The sequence below is a fragment of the Symphalangus syndactylus genome, chromosome 7 (assembly GCF_028878055.3).
Source record: "Symphalangus syndactylus isolate Jambi chromosome 7, NHGRI_mSymSyn1-v2.1_pri, whole genome shotgun sequence".
Taxonomy (NCBI): Eukaryota; Metazoa; Chordata; class Mammalia; order Primates; family Hylobatidae; genus Symphalangus; species Symphalangus syndactylus.
Window position 1 is genome coordinate 46,168,878 of NC_072429.2, and position 19,589 is coordinate 46,188,466.

The following is a 19,589-nucleotide window of genomic DNA, read 5'->3' on the forward strand; positions in this document are numbered from 1 at the left end:
ATATTCAAGAAGCTGATAACAGAACTAAATTTTTAAAATACTGACCTGAGATGGACACAATATGGCTACTACTTCATGGACAAGGGAGCAACAAAGGATAGTGCCAAAAAAGGAAATAAAGAAAATGGAAGTGAGGGGAAGAAGAGGAGTCAAGGAAAGTGTCTATTTTACATGTTAGACCTCCCACACTGTGAATGAGTATTAACCAGGTTTCAGTTGGTTACTATTTCTCTCCAGTGGTAGGGAAACTTAAATGGGAGTCCAACTAATTGCTAGAGGAGATAACCAAATATGTAGGGGGAGTGATTAGAAAAAAGTCTACCTTCAGTTTCATTTGGTTCTGGTTATTTGGAGTTTTCTACTTACTGCATGGCACACATTAATAGGCAGGATGCTATTCAGAGAAGGTAACCAGTAATAACATTATAACATTGGCTTATCAAACTTATTTCATATTAGCATCCTTAGTATGGTATGCAAAAGACACCAATGAATAAAAAGTTTTGCTAGTAGGGGTAGTTTTAAAATTAGATACCATAATTATTTTCAAGATATTGTTCAGTTTGAAAATTATTTTTAACAAGATTTAAAACATTCTTTTAAAATGAATATATAAATATACTACAGAACTATTAAATTTTCACTTCATATTGATATTTTAGTTATTAGTAATAATAAATTTGAACATATAATACAGTAGTATTATTAAAGTAGCATTAAATAAAGTAGTGATAAACTAAAGATGAACAAAGATACAATTCTAAATGCAATTGTTATTCTCGATTTTTTTCCAAACTGGGAAATCAAGAAACAATAAACGGTATTGCCAAATTAGAGCACAAGGCCTAAAATGAATCATATTCAAGTAAAAAGGAAGGGTTGAAACTCCAAACAAATGAATAAGAGAATAAAAGAAGTTCCATAAAAGACAACAGGTGTAATGATCTAATTTTTGAAACTGAAGGTGGAAAAGCATAATCAATAGGGAGTTACAAGCATTTAGGTGAACTCACAAAATGAGCAAGTAGCATTCGTACTAACAGGTAGTAGGAAGTCCAAATGAAACGTGGCAAAAGATATTGAAGGAGCATTGTGTAGGGATAAGTATAAAACAAGTAGAAGTCAAATTCTCTAAATAATACAATTCATCTAAGAAAAAATATTTGTCTTATACCCAGGCATTTAGCAATAAAATAATCCTACTACTGCACCTAATAACAAAACAAAATTACAAGTGTGGATCTCATAACTTACTGCTGATTTGGTTCAAAAATTAGCAACAAAAATCTTAGCATTTTAACCACAAAACCACAAAACTGGAAAAGTCTAATTATGAATCACATAACTCATACTTAACTATTAATGTATTTCCAAAGGAGTGGAAACATTGAGGAATGAAAAACAAAGACATTTTGGAAAGAATAAATAAAAATTACTCACTTTGGCTGAGAGATCAACGTCCACATCCTGTTTCTCCTCTCTATCCCGGCTATTTGGGCAAGGAGGAAGGCTAGGGCTAAAAGCCATGAGATCGGTCTTGGGCAACCCCTCTCCAGAGCACACCCTCTGCTGCCTCTGCTGCGAGTATGACCAGCTCCCCACCGCGCTGGAACACACCAGCGTGGGCTTGCCCAGCCCACAGGCGCCTTCGGTTGGCGGCGCGGAGCACCGCAGAGCAGTATATAGCAGCAGTGTGAGCACCAACAGACTGGACACCGCGCAGATGGCGACGATCAAGTACACGTTGACATCCACCAGTGCAGCCTCCGGGCCCGTGGCGCCAGCGGACGCCTGGGACGAGGCCTTGGGTGCCTGGCCACTCTCCACCAGCGACACCAGCACAGTGGCCGTGGCGGTCAATGAGGGTTCACCGTGGTCCTTCACCAGCACCATTAGGCGATGGCGCGGGGCGTCCACCTCGTCCAGGGCACGAGTCGTGCTGATCTCTCCCGTGTACAGCCCCACGCGAAACGGGATGCGCGCACCGCCGGTCCCAGGCTGCAGCTCATACGAAAGCCACGCGTTGTAGCCTGAGTCGGCATCCACTGCGCGCACCTTCGCTACCACGTGGCCAGCACCCACTGACCGCGGCACCAGCTCGCTCACTGCGCCACCGATGCCACCCACCCGAGGCGTCAGCAGTGCCGGCGCGTTGTCGTTCTCGTCCAGCACGAACACCTGCAGCGTCACGTTGCTGCCCAGAGGCGGCACGCCCGCATCGTGCGCGCTCACCTGGAACTGCAACAGTTCCAGCTCCTCGTGGTCCAGCGGCTGCAGCGCGTACACCTTGCCGCTCTCCGCATGTACCGACACGTAGCTCGATAGCGCGCGCTCCCCCACCCGCCGCTCCACCAGCGAGTAGGACACCAGCGCGTTCTCCTGCGCGTCCGCGTCCCGCGCAGACACTGTGAAGATGTGGCAGCCTGGCGGGTTGTTCTCCTTCACGAACACCGTGTACTCGGACTGGGTGAATACCGGCGCATTGTCGTTCACGTCGGCCACCTCCACGGACACGCCGGCCGTGGCCCACAGTGAAGGCGAGCCCCCGTCCCGAGCAGTCACCACCAGTTCATAGGCCGACACGCTCTCGCGGTCCAGGGCGCTGTCCAGTACCAACGAGTAGTAATTCTTGAAGGTGGACACCAGCTTGAAGGGGACGTGGGGCGTCAGGGAGCAGGTGACCTGTCCATTGACTCCTGAGTCGCGGTCGGACACGCTGATCAGGGCGATGACTGTGCTAAGTGGAGAGTCTTCTAATACAGGTAAAGACAGTGATTTAATAACTAATTCAGGTACATTATCATTGATGTCCACAATTTCGAGTAGAACTGTGCAGTGATCTGACATTGGGGGATTTCCTTTATCCGTGGCTTCTACCTGGATTTCATATGACTTACTTTCCTCGAAATCTATGTTACCCTTTACACTGATTTGTCCATTGACTGGATCTAAATGGAATTTTGACAGAATATCTGCTGACATGTCCGTATTGAAAGAATACGCGATATCCTTATTTACTCCTTCATCCAAATCGGTAGCGTTAACGGTCACCACTAGGGTACCATTTGGTACATTTTCGAATAATCTGACTTTATAGATCGTCCTCTCAAACGCTGGGGCGTTGTCGTTTACATCTAAAACAGTGATCTTTAGTTGAGTCGTGCCAGTGAGTTCTGGTTTCCCACCATCAATTGCTGTTATTAGTAAATAATGCTTAGGAGTGTCCTCTCGATTTAAATTTTTTTTCAACACGAGTCCAAGGGATTTAATTTCCTCATCATTTCTTTTAACGTCCAAGGTAAAATATTCAGTGGAATCAAGACTGTAAGTCAACAAAGAATTTGTTCCGATATCTGCATCTGATGCGCCCTCTAGCGAAAACCGAGAGCCAGGCTGTCGGGATTCGGAAATAAACAGATTCTTTACAGCCATTGGGAAAACTGGCGCGTTGTCATTAATGTCCTTCACTTCCACGTCCACATGGAAAACCTGCAGCGGCCTGTCCACGATCACCTCCAGGTGGATGCTGCACTCCGCGCTCCGCCCGCACAGTTCCTCGCGGTCTATCCGAGAATTCACAAACAAAATGCCATTCTGCAGATTTACCTCCAGAAGGTCCCCGTGTGTTTTGGACGCCACCCGGAACAGGCGCGGCACCAGCTCCGCCAGCTCCAGCCCCAGGTCCTGCGCGATGCGGCCCACGAAGGTGCCGTGCTTGGCCTCCTCAGAGACGGAGTAGTGGAGCTGGCCGCTCCCCACCTCCCAGGCTGCGAGGAGCAGAAGAGAAAGTAGCAGGCACTGGGCTCCAGGATCTTCTCGCCAGGAGAACAACATTGCAAGTATTTTCCAAATATTAGATTGCCTTTACATTGATCCAAAATTTAAAAATAATTCGAGTTCCTTATCTTCATTTCTTAAACTCCTCGGTGTTAAATTTTAGAGAGGATGAAACAAAGCAGTATCTGAATACGTAATGCCCGCTGCGTTTCTTTTGTGGAGAAAGACCTTGTGGAGGACAGCGACATCATGTGGCTAAACGTGTAAGTATTAAATATGTAAATATATCTTCTTTTCCTTGTATGTCGTTTGAACTTTCCCAAAATTTCTAGTTTCAGTTGTAATATCCTTCGGTCACTCCTCAAAGTCCTTATATTTTATCTAAATATTTCCTTAGAACTTTTATACTAATTCACTATCAATTGTGCTAATTCATGACATACACTAAAATATTGTGATTCCTGTTTTAACAGTGGACATCTATTGGAAATGTTTCCCAAGTGACAGCCACTTTTCTACTTGTCTTAATGGAATTATCCCGTTAAATTATCACAACCCTCTGAAATAAGTTTTAATATTATTCGCTTTTTATAAACACATAGAGGTTAAGTAAAACGATATTAACTGTTGGTACGATGGGATTTCAATCTGATTCAAGACAACTTACCATTAACCTCTTTACCTCCCAAGCTACACTGTTTAGAAAAATCAGATCCTTTCAGATTTATGATCATCAAAACATTGAGACATTGAAGTATTTAAAAGTGTGTGTGCTGTATATATTAAAACATATGTATATCTACTTTTATGTTATTACAGCAACTGTTAATTTTTAAAAATATGTACATTTATGGTTTTTTAAATTTGTAGAATGTCTATAATTCCCTCCTATGCCCCTTTTTCAAGAACTATAGCCTCATCAACTCTCTTGACTGTAACTTACATAAAGATTTCAGAAGTCAGTCCTTTACAGAGAAATTCAAACAGGAAATTTGTTTCCTATTGTGGGAATGTGATTTGTATATTTGTTACATTCACATCACATCAATTAAGAATATATTAGGTTTAATTTTTCCACACTCTTAATGTATTTGAATTTACCTGTATATACTAAAATGTTAACAATATAAAATAATTATGTTTTTGATGATCTCCACTCCTGATGAATTTCTAGATTCCAGTTTCTTTAAAAGTTGTTACTTGAAAGAATTGATTATTTAACTAATCAGTGAAGGGAGAAAAGTAACCTAGGAACATAAGCCAGTATTTACTCAACATATTTAACACTAAGCAATAAAACACTCTAAAGATCTCTGTGAATTCAGTGAGAAGCATGAATTCTCTCAGCATTTGGAAGTGGGGCAAAGAAAATTTATGGAAAGAGGTCAAATTTAGAGAAATAAAAGAATGTACAAATTTTTGCTTATAGCCAGACCATTTAAAAATGAAATAAAACATGTGATCTAAATATTTAGGGGAAAAGTTTTCATTCCAGCTTTTGTTTCCTGTGTATTCATTAAATAGAAGCCAGGACTGCAACTTACTCAGATTTTATCATTCATATTTAGAATAGGATAAATTATCAATTGTTGTTTTCATGAATAAATAAATTAATATTTTGAATTAACCTTTTCAAGCAAGATGAATAAAAATGTAAGTAAAATTAATGAAATTTGTTAATATCAAACTTACATAATTTCTAAATGATTCTATTGTGCTATATTATGAAGAAGTAAGTAAACATTTAAGAATTATTTCTGAAAAGCATGGACCTAAGAAATAATTGTAGCTGTTAATATTCCATTACCACTTTGCTGAATTTTGAAAGATGGTAGCTAGTTTGAAAATAAGAGATAAATTTAAAATTTTTAAACTTCATGGACTTCATATTAATGAGATGTCTTTGACAACTTATTGTAATACTGTGCTTTTCAGTACCTTTAAGAGTTATACTAATTGCAAAATGGAATGTCACATAAGAATTTATAACAGAGTAGACTCCATACTGATTATTAAGAGATAAAGGTAATATTAAAGGAATTAAGAGTTTAGAAGATTGAGGCATTTTGTAGATAAAGTATCAGTGAATAATTTCTACTACCACCTAGACATCTCTTAGACAACCAAGAAAAAAATGTAAATAAGAATTTAAAAAAAAAAAAAACTTATAGAGCAACAGATTGTGACTCTTGGAGATTTGGACATATGTAAATATGATTTTAAAAGCTTATCATTTACCTATGGTAGAAACATAGTGGTCAAGCATTACTTGGAAATGGATATTCTGACCTAACTATGAAATGGCTAAAGGTAAGATCACTAGTGGAAGTTATTTCTATGATTTATCAATATGCACATATATTTAGAATAAACAGCAAATAACTAAGAACTAAATAGTAGAGGACTGTTTAAGACAGTTATTTTATTGCAATACATCTTCCTTTGGTTGGAAAAGCTAAAAAAATTCTTTCCAAGTGTAACATTTACTTGTCGAGTTCAGTGTTATAATTACCCAAAATAAATGTTTCAAGTGAAAATGTAGTCATCCAAGACCAGGCCTCACCTTTTGGAAAAATTCCAGTTTCATTAGGAATATGGATGCTTCCAGGTAAAATTGAGTGAGGTCACATTAATGGAAAATGTATTCCCACGCATAGAATTAGATGCCAGAAAAAGGTAGTCAATCTCTGCAGTGGGAGGCCTGCACACATTGGCCTAATGATAATGATACTGAAAGGATGATTTATCAACCATTAACATAAAGACTGGGTAGTCTCCACTTAAATGAAGAAAAAGTCCCACCACCTGAAAAACCCCAGGGTGATTTTTAAATGTTAATATTTTCAAATTAAACAAAATCGAGAGGGTCTCTTTTCTCAAAACTCTCTATTTTTGCCTGATAACTCAAAAATTTTATCAGTGTGAAATCTTTATACCAAATAATGTGTTATTTTACTTATAAAAAACATACTTAAGATTAGCAATTATTCCTAAGTGCTGTCATTTTGTTGTAACAACCTGTGCTACATACTTTTGGAAATTCTGGCATTAAAATATCCACTCAGGCTGCTTTCAAATACAAATAAAAAGGCCAGGCGCAGTGGCTCACTCCTGTAATCCCAGCACTTTGGGAGGCCTAGGAGGGTGGATCACTTGAGGCCAGGAGTTTGAGACCAGCCTGGCCAACATGGTGAAACCCCATCTCTACTAAAAATAATTTTTTTTTTTTAAATAGCCGGGTGTGGTGGTGGGCGCCTGTAATCCCAGTTACTCAGGAGGCTGAGGCAGGAGAATCACTTGAACCCAGGAGGCAGAGGTTACAGTGAGCTGAGATCACACCACTGCACCCCAGCCTAGGTGACAGAGCAAGACTCTGTCTCAACAACAACAACAACAACAACAAAGTAGCTTATTAACTATTGCATAGACAAGGGCATTGTTGATCCAAAGAACAATCTAAGAAATGTCCAGGATATAGGTTATTCCAAACACTATCTGACAGATTGGATAGACAGTGTCAATTGAAAATATGTATTATATAATCAAATCCTTTAATTTCTTCCGATTGTGATTTTCAGTTTTTAAGAGAGAAAATATTTATGGGAAATGTTTAATTTACAAATTTTGCTGAGGTGTTTTTCAGTGTTTCATGGTCTATTACTCATGACTTAATGATGGAAGTGCCAAAATGTAAAAATAAGAAAACAGTTACGTAGATTGTTTAAATAAATTGTTCAGTAAATGCAATAAATTGATCTCTAATTCATATTCAATATCGCACAGTAGGATGATATAAAATAAATGAAGAACTATGAATCTAAAAAACTAGCAGAAATCATATAGAATTTTTTAAAAAAACAATTTTAGAATTGGCAAGAAAAATTAAAAGACTCACCTTTCCTACGTACTCTGATTCTGAGAGCTGTCTGTCTTCTGTGGAGTCTGGACCTTGAGATAAGCTAGGGCTGAAGGCCATGAGGTCCGTCTTGGGCGGGTCCTCCCCAGAGCACACCCTCTGCCGCCTCTGCTGCGAGTAAGACCAGCTCCCCACGGCGCTGGAGCACACCAGCGTGGGCTTTCCTGGTGCGCGCGCACCCTCGGTGGGCGGCACCGAGCACCGCAGCGCCGTGTACAGCAGCACCGTAAGCACCAACAGGCTGGATACGGCGCAGATGGCGATGATCAGGTACACGTTGACATCCATCAGCGTAGCCTCTGAGCCCGCGGCGCCCACCCACGCCCGCGACGAGGCCTTGGGTGCCTGGCCACTTTCCACCAACGACACCAACACAGTGGCCGTGGCTGTCAATGCCGGCTCGCCGTGGTCCTTCACCAGCACGAGTAGGCGGTGGCGAGGCAAGTCCGCCTCCTCTAGGGCACGTGTCGTGCTGATCTCACCTGTGTATAGCCCCACGCGGAATGGGATGCGAGCGCTGCCAGTACCCAGCTGCAGCTCATACGAAAGCCACGCGTTGTAGCCTGAGTCAGCGTCCACTGCGCGCACCTTCGCCACTACGTACCCTGCACCCACCGACCACGGCACCAGCTCACTCACCGCGCCAGCAGCGGTGCCAGCCCTAGGCGCCAACAGTGCCGGCGCGTTATCGTTCTCGTCCAGCACGAACACCTGCAGCGTCACATTGCTGCCCAGAGGCGGCACGCCCGCATCCCGCGCGCTCACTTGGAACTGCAGCAGCTCCAGTTCTTCGTGGTCCAGCGGCTGCAGCGCGTACACCTTGCCGCTCTCTGCGTGCACCGAAACGTAGCTCGACAGCGCGCGCTCGCCCACCCGCCGCTCCACCAGCGAGTAGGACACCAGCGCGTTCTCCTGCGCGTCTGCATCCCACGCTGACACCGTGAAGATGTGGCAGCCCGGCGGGTTGTTCTCCTTCACAAATACTGTGTACTCAGGCTGTGCGAACGCCGGCGCGTTGTCGTTCACGTCGGCCACCTCCACAGACACGCTGGCGGTGGCCCACAGTGAAGGCGAGCCCCCGTCCCGTGCGGTCACCAGCAGCTCATAGGCTGACACGCTCTCGCGGTCCAGGGCGCTGTCCAGCACCAACGAGTAGTAATTCTTGAAGGTGGGGACCAGCTTGAAAGGGATGTGGGGCGTCAGGGAGCAGGTGACATGTCCATTAGTACCAGAGTCGCGATCCGACACCGTGATGAGAGCAACGACCGTGCCCAGGGAAGCATTCTCTGAGATGGGAAGTGAGAGAGACGTTATCGAGACTTCTGGTATGTTATCATTGATGTCCACAAGTTTCAATGAAATTTTACAATGTCCTGACATTGAAGGGGTTCCTTTGTCAGTTGCAGTGACCTGAATCTCGTAGGACTTTGCTTCTTCATAATCTAATTTTCCCTTAGTTCTGATTTCCCCTGAGATGGGATCTATGGTAAACTTAGTCTGTATAGTGGAGGACACATCACTACCGAGTGAATACACAATCTCGCTGTTTGATCCTTCATCTGCATCAGAAGCGTTTAACTTAACCACTAAGGTCCCATTTGCAGTATTCTCTAACAATTTTACTTTGTAAATTGATTGGGCAAAAGTTGGTTCATTGTCATTTACATCTAATACCTTAATAAGTATTTGAACGGTGCCCGTGAGCTCAGGTTTGCCCCCATCAGTAGCCACCAGTAACAAATTAACCTCAGCAGTTTCCTCTCTGTCCAGCGATTTCCCCAGCACGAGAGACAAAGATTCACTTAGTTCATCATTTGTCTGTATATCTAGGAAGAAAAACTCACTGGAGCTGAGCTTGTAGGAGAGAAGAGCATTTACTCCTATATCTGCATCAGATGCTCCCTCTAGAGGAAACCGAGAATCAAGCAGCCTCGATTCGGGAAACCGGATAGTCTTTACTGTCACTGGAAATACTGGCGGGTTGTCGTTAATGTCCTTCACCTCCACGTCCACATGGAAAACCTGCAGCGGCCTGTCCACGATTACCTCCAGGTGGATGCTACATTCCGCGCTCCGCCCGCACAGCTCCTCCCGGTCGATCCTAGAATTCACAAACAAAATGCCATTCTGCAGATTTACCTCCAGAAGGTCCCCGTGTGTTTTGGACGCCACCCGGAACAGGCGCGGCACCAGCTCCGCCAGCTCCAGCCCCAGGTCCTGCGCGATGCGGCCCACGAAGGTCCCGTGTTTGGCCTCCTCGGAGACGGAGTAGTGGAGCTGGCCGCTCCCCACCTCCCAGGCTGCGAGGAGCAGAAGCGAGAGCAGCCGTGTCCAGGCCCCTCGGCCCCTTCTGATAGAAGACGCCATTACCTATCCTCAATGATTTGATCAAATTAGAAGAGCATGTTTTGCAAAAATTTAAATATTCTAGTCTCTGTTAAAGTCCTGCTGCTTCTCTTATTCCTCCATTTCTCTGAAGTAACAAAGGGGCTCTGGGTATTTTCCTTCCTAGATAACACTCTATGGTGGACAGCGACATCATGTGGCTAAAAGGAAGGCTCTACTGTTTATTCTGTAGATTTAAAACTAGTCGATTTTCTGGTTTAAGTTTACTCATAGCTTTCATCTTGGAAAAAAATAACTATTTTAAGCCCTAAAATATATTACCTTTTTACCCTTTTTTACTCTGGTTAAAAAAAAACACAACATAAAATTTAAAATTACCATATTAACTATGATTAAATGTACATTTCAGTAATGTTAAGTATATTCACATTGTTACAAATTTTTCATCTTGGAAAACAGAAACTCTATACCCATTACACAACAACTCCGCTTTTCACCCTCACTCCAGTCTCTGGTAACCACAGTCCTATTTTCTATTTCTGTGAATTTCACTACTTTAGATATTTCATGTAAGTGGACTTGTACAGTATTTCTCTTTTTGTGACTGGCCTATTTCACTTAGCACAATGTCCTCAAGGTTCATCCACGTTGTAGCATGTGACAAGATTTATTTCCTTTTTAAGGTTGAATACTAGTCCATCGTATGTATACACCACGTTTTGTTTATTCTTCATTCAAGCATCCGTGGATGGTTCCTCAAGGTTCATCCATGTTGTAACATGTGACAGGACTTCTTTCCTTTTTAAGGCTGAATAATAGTCCAACATATGTATACACCACGTTTTGTTTATTCATTCAAGTATTCGTGGACATTTGAGTTGCTTCCATTTCTTGACTGTTGTGAACAGTGCTGCCATGAACATGGGTGTGCAAATATTTCTTTGCGATCCTGCTTTCAATTCTTTTGGACATATTAGCATTTTTCACTGTTTCTTCAAACGAAGAACATAGTAATCAAAGGTATTTTAGTTCATCGAAGATATGTGTGTATATATACTGTTTTTTTGTGATTTAATTTTGATTTTTGAATTGTTTGCAGATGTTTTTAAATTAATAATTTATTTGTTTCTCATTTGGATAATGTACCATTAATTTAGAATATTTCCTTTTCCATTACATTTAGACTTTTCTGCAAGAACAATACAATTGATCTCTTTTTTAGTGTTAATTACTTGAGAATATCTTCTTTTGTTAATTTTTAGCTGATCCCTTCACAGTAAAAAAAATGAAAATAGAATAATGATAAGATGAGGATGAAATAAAATGAATCAAGGAGTGGGATAGCATACAAAATGCATAATAAAGGGTCACTTTCAGTTACTCTAACCATGTCACGATTTTGTTTTCAGCTTCCTAGAGCAAAGAGAAAAGTAAAATTAATTGCAAAATTTGCAATGTCCATAAGAGAAAAGCAAAGCTCTTGTTAAGAAAAGCTAGCTTTTTTTCCAATAACAATTTTTTCCTCATGTACAGTATCTTAAGATATTCATTTGTACCATCTATGGAAATGTGTATTTATATTAATCATACTCTAACAATAAATCCCAAGTTAACCAATTTAAGCAAAAATAAACCAGAGAATCCTGTACTGACTTGTACATGGAAATGGATAATTAATTACTGGTTTCAGACAGAGCTGGGTCTACACCCTTCCATAATTCCATAAGGAAAATAATCTCCACATTTATAATTCCTTTTCCCCTGCTGACCTTCTTCTCAGATAGACTTTTCCCATCTGCTGGCAAAATGGCCAAAGTAGCTTTCTAGACTAAACGTTACCAGTTTGGTGACTCTTACCAGAAAGTGCCCTTTTCTAATAGTCCAGCAAAAATCCTGGATATTACTTCCTACAGCCAAGTTTGGATGATGTTAATTTCCTTTAGTCAATAATTGTGATTTTTCTCACATTGGCTGGACATGGGTCCACTTGTTCATTCTTGAAGCCAGGAAATGAAATCACTTCCACCTAAATTATGTGAACTGAAAAGTGGGAGGCTGGTTCTTATGTGAACTGAAAAGTGGAGGTCATGGCATGTACCAAATTCTCCTGGAGCTTAAACAGATGGCAGATAGCTACAGAACTGGTCGTTACAGCATTATGTAGTTGCAAAGCAATTGCATATGTATGATACCCAGTAATTATTATTTAATCTATGGCCAACATTGACCACTGTTGACACATAGAAGGAATTATACCTAGAATCCAGATGCTAGCTTCAGGAAACATGGCTTGCTTGAGACAATTTCTGCAATCATATAAGGTAATTAATTATACTGGATATTCGGAATGAAATATGTGGGGGTATAAGAGGCATTCTGTGTTGTTATTTAGGATTTCTGAGAATATAGAATATTTCCCCCTTCCCCCGGAGATAGAATACTATTGCCAGATATGCGAGTATATTTCCCCCACAACCGGGAAAAGAGACTAAGAAGCCATGCTCAGCAAATATCCTTCCTCCCACTGCACTTGATATCTCTTGGTACCTGTTTTGGGTCAAAGATACCCCAAAATACATCACTTTTCTGAGGTTCAAATAAGTGACCTTATTTGGAATAAAGGTCTTTGCAGATGTAACAAAGATGAGGATCTTGATATGAGATCATCCTAGATTACTGAAGGCCATAAATCCAGTGATGGTTGCCCCTTATAAAAGACAGAAAAAGAGAAGGAATATAGTAACGCAGGAAAGACGGAAATGTGAAGACAGAGGCAGGAACTGGAGTTATGCTGCCACAAGCCAAGCAATGCCAAAAGCTACCAGAAGCTGGAAGATGCAAGAAAAAATTTTCCCCTAAAGTCCTCAGAAGAAATGTGGCCCAGGAAACACGTTGATTTTGGACTTCTGGCCTCTGTAAGAGAGAAGAAATTTATTCTTACGGAGACTCTGTAAGAGAATAAATTTCTGTTATTTCAAGCCACCAAGTCTGTGGTAATTTGTTGCATCAGCCCAAGGAAACTAATACAGTACCCATAGCTAAAATTATACCCTTTGCACCTATCTATGCAACTGTATATCCCTTAACATTTACATGTCCAAGCACTCATTCTTGCAAAACCTTCAACCTAGTCTTTCACAAAACTACTAGAAGACCCCAGAAGAAAAAACAACAGGGGGAATGGATGCTAAGCAAGAAAAACGAAGGAATATCTATGACATTTTAAATTTCAGTTTATTATTATTATTCTGCTACCTTTTATATTTAAGAAAAAGAAATCAAAACACAGTAGATTTTTTCCATGGAATTCAAGTTATCTAATCTGCTTAATGGTCAGATGTCTTAGTAAAAACTGTCAACAATAATGTTCTCCTACAGTTGTATTTCCTGTTGTAAAAAAAAATGCCCTCCTCTTAAAATGTATTCTGTTCATATTAGCTTAATGGCAGTGGGACCCCAATACATATGCTGTTGTGAGTTAACATTCAGTTTTTCCTCTAAAATAAACATAATTTTATTTCTTGCTCCTGCAGAGTCCTTTGTAGTTATTGGGGACTTCCTATGACAGCTTTTCTCCACATGTTGGCTCAGCATCCTGGATTGCTTTGACTTTATGGCATCTCAGTATCAACCAGTGCTTACGTAATTGCTGTAACAGGAAAAGATAGCAGAAGAGTCTTTCAGTGGCAGTTACATAATTCTGCTTGGAAGTGACACACCATTCACAATTCATTGGCCAAAGGAAATCACACCATCGTGCTACCTCAAAACAACAGAAAAGTGAAATCCTCCAGCATTCTCAGAGGAATATTGGTAGTGGCTACCAATATAAACTATTTCTGATTTTCATCTATTTGCATCTTTCACTGACCACAAGTCTCTAAGGTCCCTCGAATGATACCTTACTAGTTTGTGGAAGAAATCTTGTGAAGAAAGATAAACCTATTGAAAGTTGTGTTAACTACATGAAGATTCAGAATGGAGCAAGAACTTTAACTACCAATGGGAAATCCATTCACATTTACATTAAAATAAATACTAAGTGACAATACCACTCCACAATCATCTTTTCTTCCATTCTAGAATTACCTTTTCATAAAAATTACTTTTCAAATTTTGTACTCCTACAACCCATTTATTTTGGTTTAATAGTAATTCATTATTATCTGTGATTCACCTTCAGGTTAATACCCTCAACTAACCTAGAAAACTAAATAAAGAAATATTGAATGTATCTAAAGGCAATCCTAAGCCTGGCCATTAATATCGTTAGCAAATGAAGCTTTGGGGACATAGTAATGTGAATTGGAAAGAGAAATTATTTTGTGATTTTCTGATCTATTTTTTCCAATTTTATAATCCTGCAAATTTTGTCTCATATTTTGAGGAACTGGGACATTTTCTTGGCAACAGGATCCTAAGATTTTTTTTTCTGATTCTTGCCAAAAGGCTGAGTACGATAATATATTAAAAGTTACAGAACATGTTTACAGCCTATTTTTTACAATACTCTAAGCAACAACTCTGTATCAACTCAAATCTCTGGAAACTTAACTAGCAAATTATATTAATTTCTCATAGAATGCCTTCACAAGGGGACATTCACGTATGTTTGAATGTTTGACAAACAAAAATATATTCATTTAATATTTAAGTAACTTCAGAAGTAAACATACGAAATAAAATTTAACATTATGCCCTTGACTGAATGACTAGCAAATACAATGATGTCTACATCAAGGATATTTCCGTGGGTTTTCCAAAACTGCTATAAAACGTGCTGCCCAGTATATTGCTCAACCTTTACAAAATCATCAGTAATCAAATCTTCCTTGATTTTGTAGCAGGAAGAGGCTATTTTTTCTCTCTTGAAGAAATGGTATAGAGAATTTCCTTTTATTGTTATCTTTCATACTTCTATATTGACTTACAGGAAGGTAAGTACTGGGATTTGCACTCAGCCTAGGCTTGATTTTTGAAATAATGACTCCCACCTTTCTCTTGATCTTTTACTTTGGCCTTAAGCAGATATTTTAATAATTTGCTTTTGCAAATTTCTTCCACTGTAAGCTACCTTAAACATTTTAGGAAAGGTAAAGTACTGTATTACAGCAAGCAAGTTTTGGATATCCTCGGGAAATTTGAAGAAAACTTAGTAATAATACTGAACTTAGGTTTTCCGAGCCTCAGCACCTTTATCCACAAAATGTGACTAGTCTTCACTGCATAAAATCGTTGGAAGGATCGAATGAGCTAAAAAGTAAAGGGTTTAGAACATTTGTGAGTGAATGGGAGGAATGGGAGGTGCTTAATAAGTGTTTCCTAACTGGATCCCCCGAAATAGCAAATCCATGCAATATTAAGCCTTCTAGACCCAGGAGAATTCAAGGTTAAATAGCATCAGGAAATTGTTCACAATGACAATGAAGTCGTGGTTGTATGTTTTCATAAAGAAATTAAACAAATCGCCCAATAAATGCTGTTTTTTGTTTGTTTGTTTGTTTGTTTGAGACGGAGTGTCGCTCTGTCACCCAGGCTGGAGTGCAGTGGCGTGATCTCCGCTCACTGCAAGCTCTGCCTCCTGGGTTCATGCCATTCTCCTGCCTCAGCCTCCCGAGTAGCTGGGACTACAGGCGCCCGCCACCACGCCCGGCTAATTTTTTGCATTTTTTAGTAGAGACGGGGTTTCACCATGTTAGCCAGGATGGTGTTGATCTCCCGACCTCGTGATCCACCTGCCTCAGCCTCCCAAAGTGCTGGGATTACAGGCGTGAGCCACCGCGTCCGGCAATAAATGGTGTTTTTTGTTTGTTTGGTTAGTTGGTCGGTTTTGGTTTGTTTTTGTTTTTGTTTTGACACAGTCTCACTCTGTCGCCCAGGTTAGAGTGCAATGGTGCGATATCGGTTCACTACAACCTCTGCCTCCCGAGTTCAAGCGATTCTCCTGCCTCAGCCTCACCAGTAGCTGGGATTACAGGCTCCCGCCACCATGCCTGGCCAATTTTTTTGTATTTTTAGTTGAGACTGGGGTTTCACCATGTTGTCCAGGCTAGTCTCAAACTCCTGATCTCAGGTGATTCGTCCGCCTCAGCCACCCAAAGTTTTGGGATTACAGGCATGAGCCACTGCCCCCGGCCAATAAATGTATTTTAAATTACATTTGCTTAAAACTATTCAGTTTATTGTTCACTTTGAAACTTAGCCACGTAAAGGAAAGGCAGATGATTTCTGTAACTTTGTCAAGAATTGTTTGTCCCGGGCTTGACATTTCACCAGAAAAGATAACGTAATAATTTACCCTGAATATGTCACTGTTATTTTACTACATTGAGATATTGTGTTAAATATGATCAACATTACCTTTTATTGTACCTTGTATTGTAGCTTTTTTAACCTGCCATTTAAATCAAGAAATACGACAATTTGTCCCTACATTTTTCTTTGCTTTCTAGTTCCATTCAAGACAAAACTGCTATTAATAGGATATCTACATTGAATGTTATGATTTATTTCAACGTTAGTGAACACCTTGAAGACATTTTTTAAAGTGATATTTGAAAAGATGACTAGACGAGTTAAATATGAAAAATATTCAAAGCCAAAACTCGAAAGTTGGACTTACATTACCAGAAAGATCCAAATTTGCTTCTGGTTGTTCATTTCTTTCTGACATGTTAAGACTTGGAGATAGGCCTGGGCTGAAGGCCATGAGGTCGGTCTTGGGTGGGCCCTCGCTAGAGCACACCCTCTGCCGCCTCTGCTGTGAGTTCGACCAGCTCCCCACCGCGCTGGAGCACACCAGAGTGGGCTTGCCCGGCGCACACGCACCCTCGGTGGGCGGCACTGAGCACCGCAGCGCTGTGTACAGCAGCAGTGTGAGCACCAGCAGGCTGGACACCGCGCAGATGGCGATGATCAGGTACACGTTGACATCCACCAGCGCCGCCTCTGGGCCCGCGACACCCACCGACGCCCGCGAAGACGCCTTTGGCGCCTGGCCGCTCTCCATCAGAGACACAAGCACAGTGGCCGTGGCTGTCAGCGCCGGCTCACCATGATCCTTCACTAGCACCAGAAGGCGGTAGCGCGACAAGTCAGTCTCGTCCAGGACACGAGTCGTGCTGATCTCGCCCGTGTACAGCCCCACGCGGAACGGGATGTGCGCGCCGCCTGCTGCCGGCTGCAGTTCATAGGACAGCCACGCGTTGTAGCCGGAGTCGGCGTCCACTGCGCGCACCTTCGCCACCACATGACCCGCACCCACCAATCGCGGCACCAGCTCACTGACTGCACCAATAGTGCCACCCACTCGAGGCGCCAGCAGCGCCGGAGCGTTGTCGTTCTCGTCCAGCACGAACACCTGCAGCGTCACGTTGCTGCCCAGAGGCGGCACGCCCGCATCCCGCGCGCTCACCTGGAACTGCAGCAGCTCCAGCTCCTCGTGGTCCAACGGCTGCAGCGCGTACACCTTGCCGCTCTCCGCGTGCACCGACACGTAGCTCGACAGCGCGCGCTCCCCCACCCGCCGCTCCACCAACGAATAGGACACCAGCGAGTTCTCCTGCGCGTCCGCGTCCCGCGCAGACACCGTGAAGATGTGGCAGCCTGGCGGGTTGTTCTCCTTCACGAACACTGTGTACTCGGGCTGCGCGAACGCTGGCGCGTTGTCATTCACGTCGGCCACCTCCACGGACACGCTGGCCGTGGCCCACAGCGAAGGCGAGCCCCCGTCCTGTGCGGTCACCACCAGCTCATAGACCGACAGGCTCTCACGATCCAGGGCGCTGTCCAACACCAATGAGTAGTAATTCTTGAAGGTGGACACCAGCTTGAAGGGCACGTGGGGCATTAAGGAGCAAGTCACCTGCCCGTTGGCACCTGAGTCACGGTCAGACACGGTGATGAGGGCGATGACGGTGCTGAGTGGAGCGTCCTCTCTGATCGGCAAATACAATGAAGTGACCGCCAGTTCTGGAGCATTATCATTTACATCCAGCACTTTCACCAAAACCTTGCAGTGATTTGACATCGGAGGACTTCCTTTATCAACTGCCTTTACTTGAATTTCGTAGGATTTTGTTTCTTCATAATCCAGTTTATCAATTAACCTAATTTCTCCTGAGCTGGAATCAACTTTGAATTTTTCTTGAATGTCACGAGAAATGCCACTGTCAAAGGAAAAGACGACTTCACCATTTGCACCTTCGTCAGCGTCAGACGCATTTAATGTGGTCACTAATGTTCCATTTGCTGTAGTCTCTGATAAGTGGACTCTGTATACGGCCTGGTCAAACAGTGGGGCGTTATCATTAACGTCGAGGACGGTGATCAGCAGCTCAACTGTACCTTGCAGCTCCGGTTTGCCCCCGTCAGTGGCTGTCAGTAATAAGTGAAGTTCTGGTGTTTCTTCTCTATCCAAAGATTTTCTCAATTCAAGCCAAAGAGATTTACTCAGTTCATCACTTGCCTCTACATCCAAAGAGAAATAATCACTCGGGCTGAGCGTGTACGTTAGAAGAGCGTTAGCACCAATGTCTGCATCAGCAGCTCCTTCTATCGGAAAACGCGAATTCAAGAGTCTAGATTCAGGAATAAATATTATTTGTTCTCTGCCCCTGAAGACGGGTGGATTATCGTTAATATCTTTCACCTTCACCTCCACATGGAAAACCTGCAGCGGCCTGTCGGCCATCAACTCCAGGTGGATGCTGCACTCCGCGCTCCACTGGCACAGCTCCTCGCGATCGATCCGAGAATTCACAAACAAAATGCCATTCTGCAGATTTACCTCCAGAAGGTCCCTGTGTGTTTTGGACGCCACCCGGAACAGGCGCGGCACCAGCTCCGCCAGCTCCAGTCCCAGGTCCTGAGCAACGCGGCCAACGAAGGTGCCGTGTTTGGCTTCCTCCGGGATCGAGTAGTGGAGCTGGCCGCTCCCCACCTCCCAGGCTGCGAGGAGCAGAAGCGAAAGAAGCAGATCCCAGGCTCCCAGGCCTCCTCTCCTAGAAAACACCATTGCAAAAGGACTACACCTTTCTTATGCTCTCCCCTTATTTCAAAATCATGCTATTTTATCTAATATTTCCAATCATTTATCTCTTTACCGTTTCTGTCTTCTCTCAAGCGGTGACAAAATGGAGCTTCCTCCTTTACTTTTAGTAATCAGTAGCTCCTTTCTATTGACAAGACTTTGTGGTGTACAGCGACATCATGTGGCCAATGTAAATTTTAGATCCATTCATTGATTTTCAAAATGCAATCTCTACATCTGTCTGCAATTTGTTAAATGCAATCATTTTCAATTTTATGTCCTTTTAAGACCCAGGACATTTCAAATCTCACTGGAGAGTGTGTAATCCAGTATCTTCCTTTAGTAATGATTACAAACATATTACAATTGAATTAGAAACTTTAAGATATACTTAACCTCTCCTTACATCATTTTATTTAAAACGATTTTATCAGCTCATATATTTTTATTATTAAATATTTGCAACTGAATGTCAAAGTTTTAAAATAAGGTACTTTGACTGATATGATTTACCTTATT

At 42.2% G+C, this 19,589-nt stretch overlaps 1 protein-coding gene and 1 long non-coding RNA gene across 7 annotated transcripts in view; one reads left to right on the forward strand and one right to left on the reverse strand.

Moving 5' to 3' along the window:
• The window catches only part of LOC129486279 (protocadherin alpha-C2), a 223,610-nt gene extending 204,221 nt beyond the window's left edge, over positions 1 to 19,389 (reverse strand). Inside the window, exons 1-2 of one of the 6 annotated variants that reach the window (XM_055285953.1) lie at positions 16,662 to 19,389; positions 13,255 to 13,688 (exon numbers count right to left, since the gene is read on the reverse strand). In XM_055285953.1, coding sequence (XP_055141928.1) covers positions 13,599 to 13,688; positions 16,662 to 19,055 — 2,484 coding nt within the window. In that variant the 5' untranslated portion in view covers positions 19,056 to 19,389 and the 3' untranslated portion in view covers positions 13,255 to 13,598. Of the gene's footprint in view, positions 1 to 1,440; positions 4,543 to 7,672; positions 10,061 to 13,254; positions 13,689 to 16,661 lie in introns of those variants that run through there. The other 5 variants (XM_055285945.1, XM_055285947.2, XM_055285941.2 and 2 more) reach the window with 5 other exon arrangements.
• Positions 3,756 to 16,663, forward strand: LOC129486287 (uncharacterized). The gene is made up of 3 exons (XR_008658914.2): positions 3,756 to 3,839; positions 3,945 to 4,040; positions 16,492 to 16,663. It is a non-coding gene; the product is annotated as an uncharacterized lncRNA (long non-coding RNA).
• Positions 19,390 to 19,589: the final 200 nt, after the last annotated feature.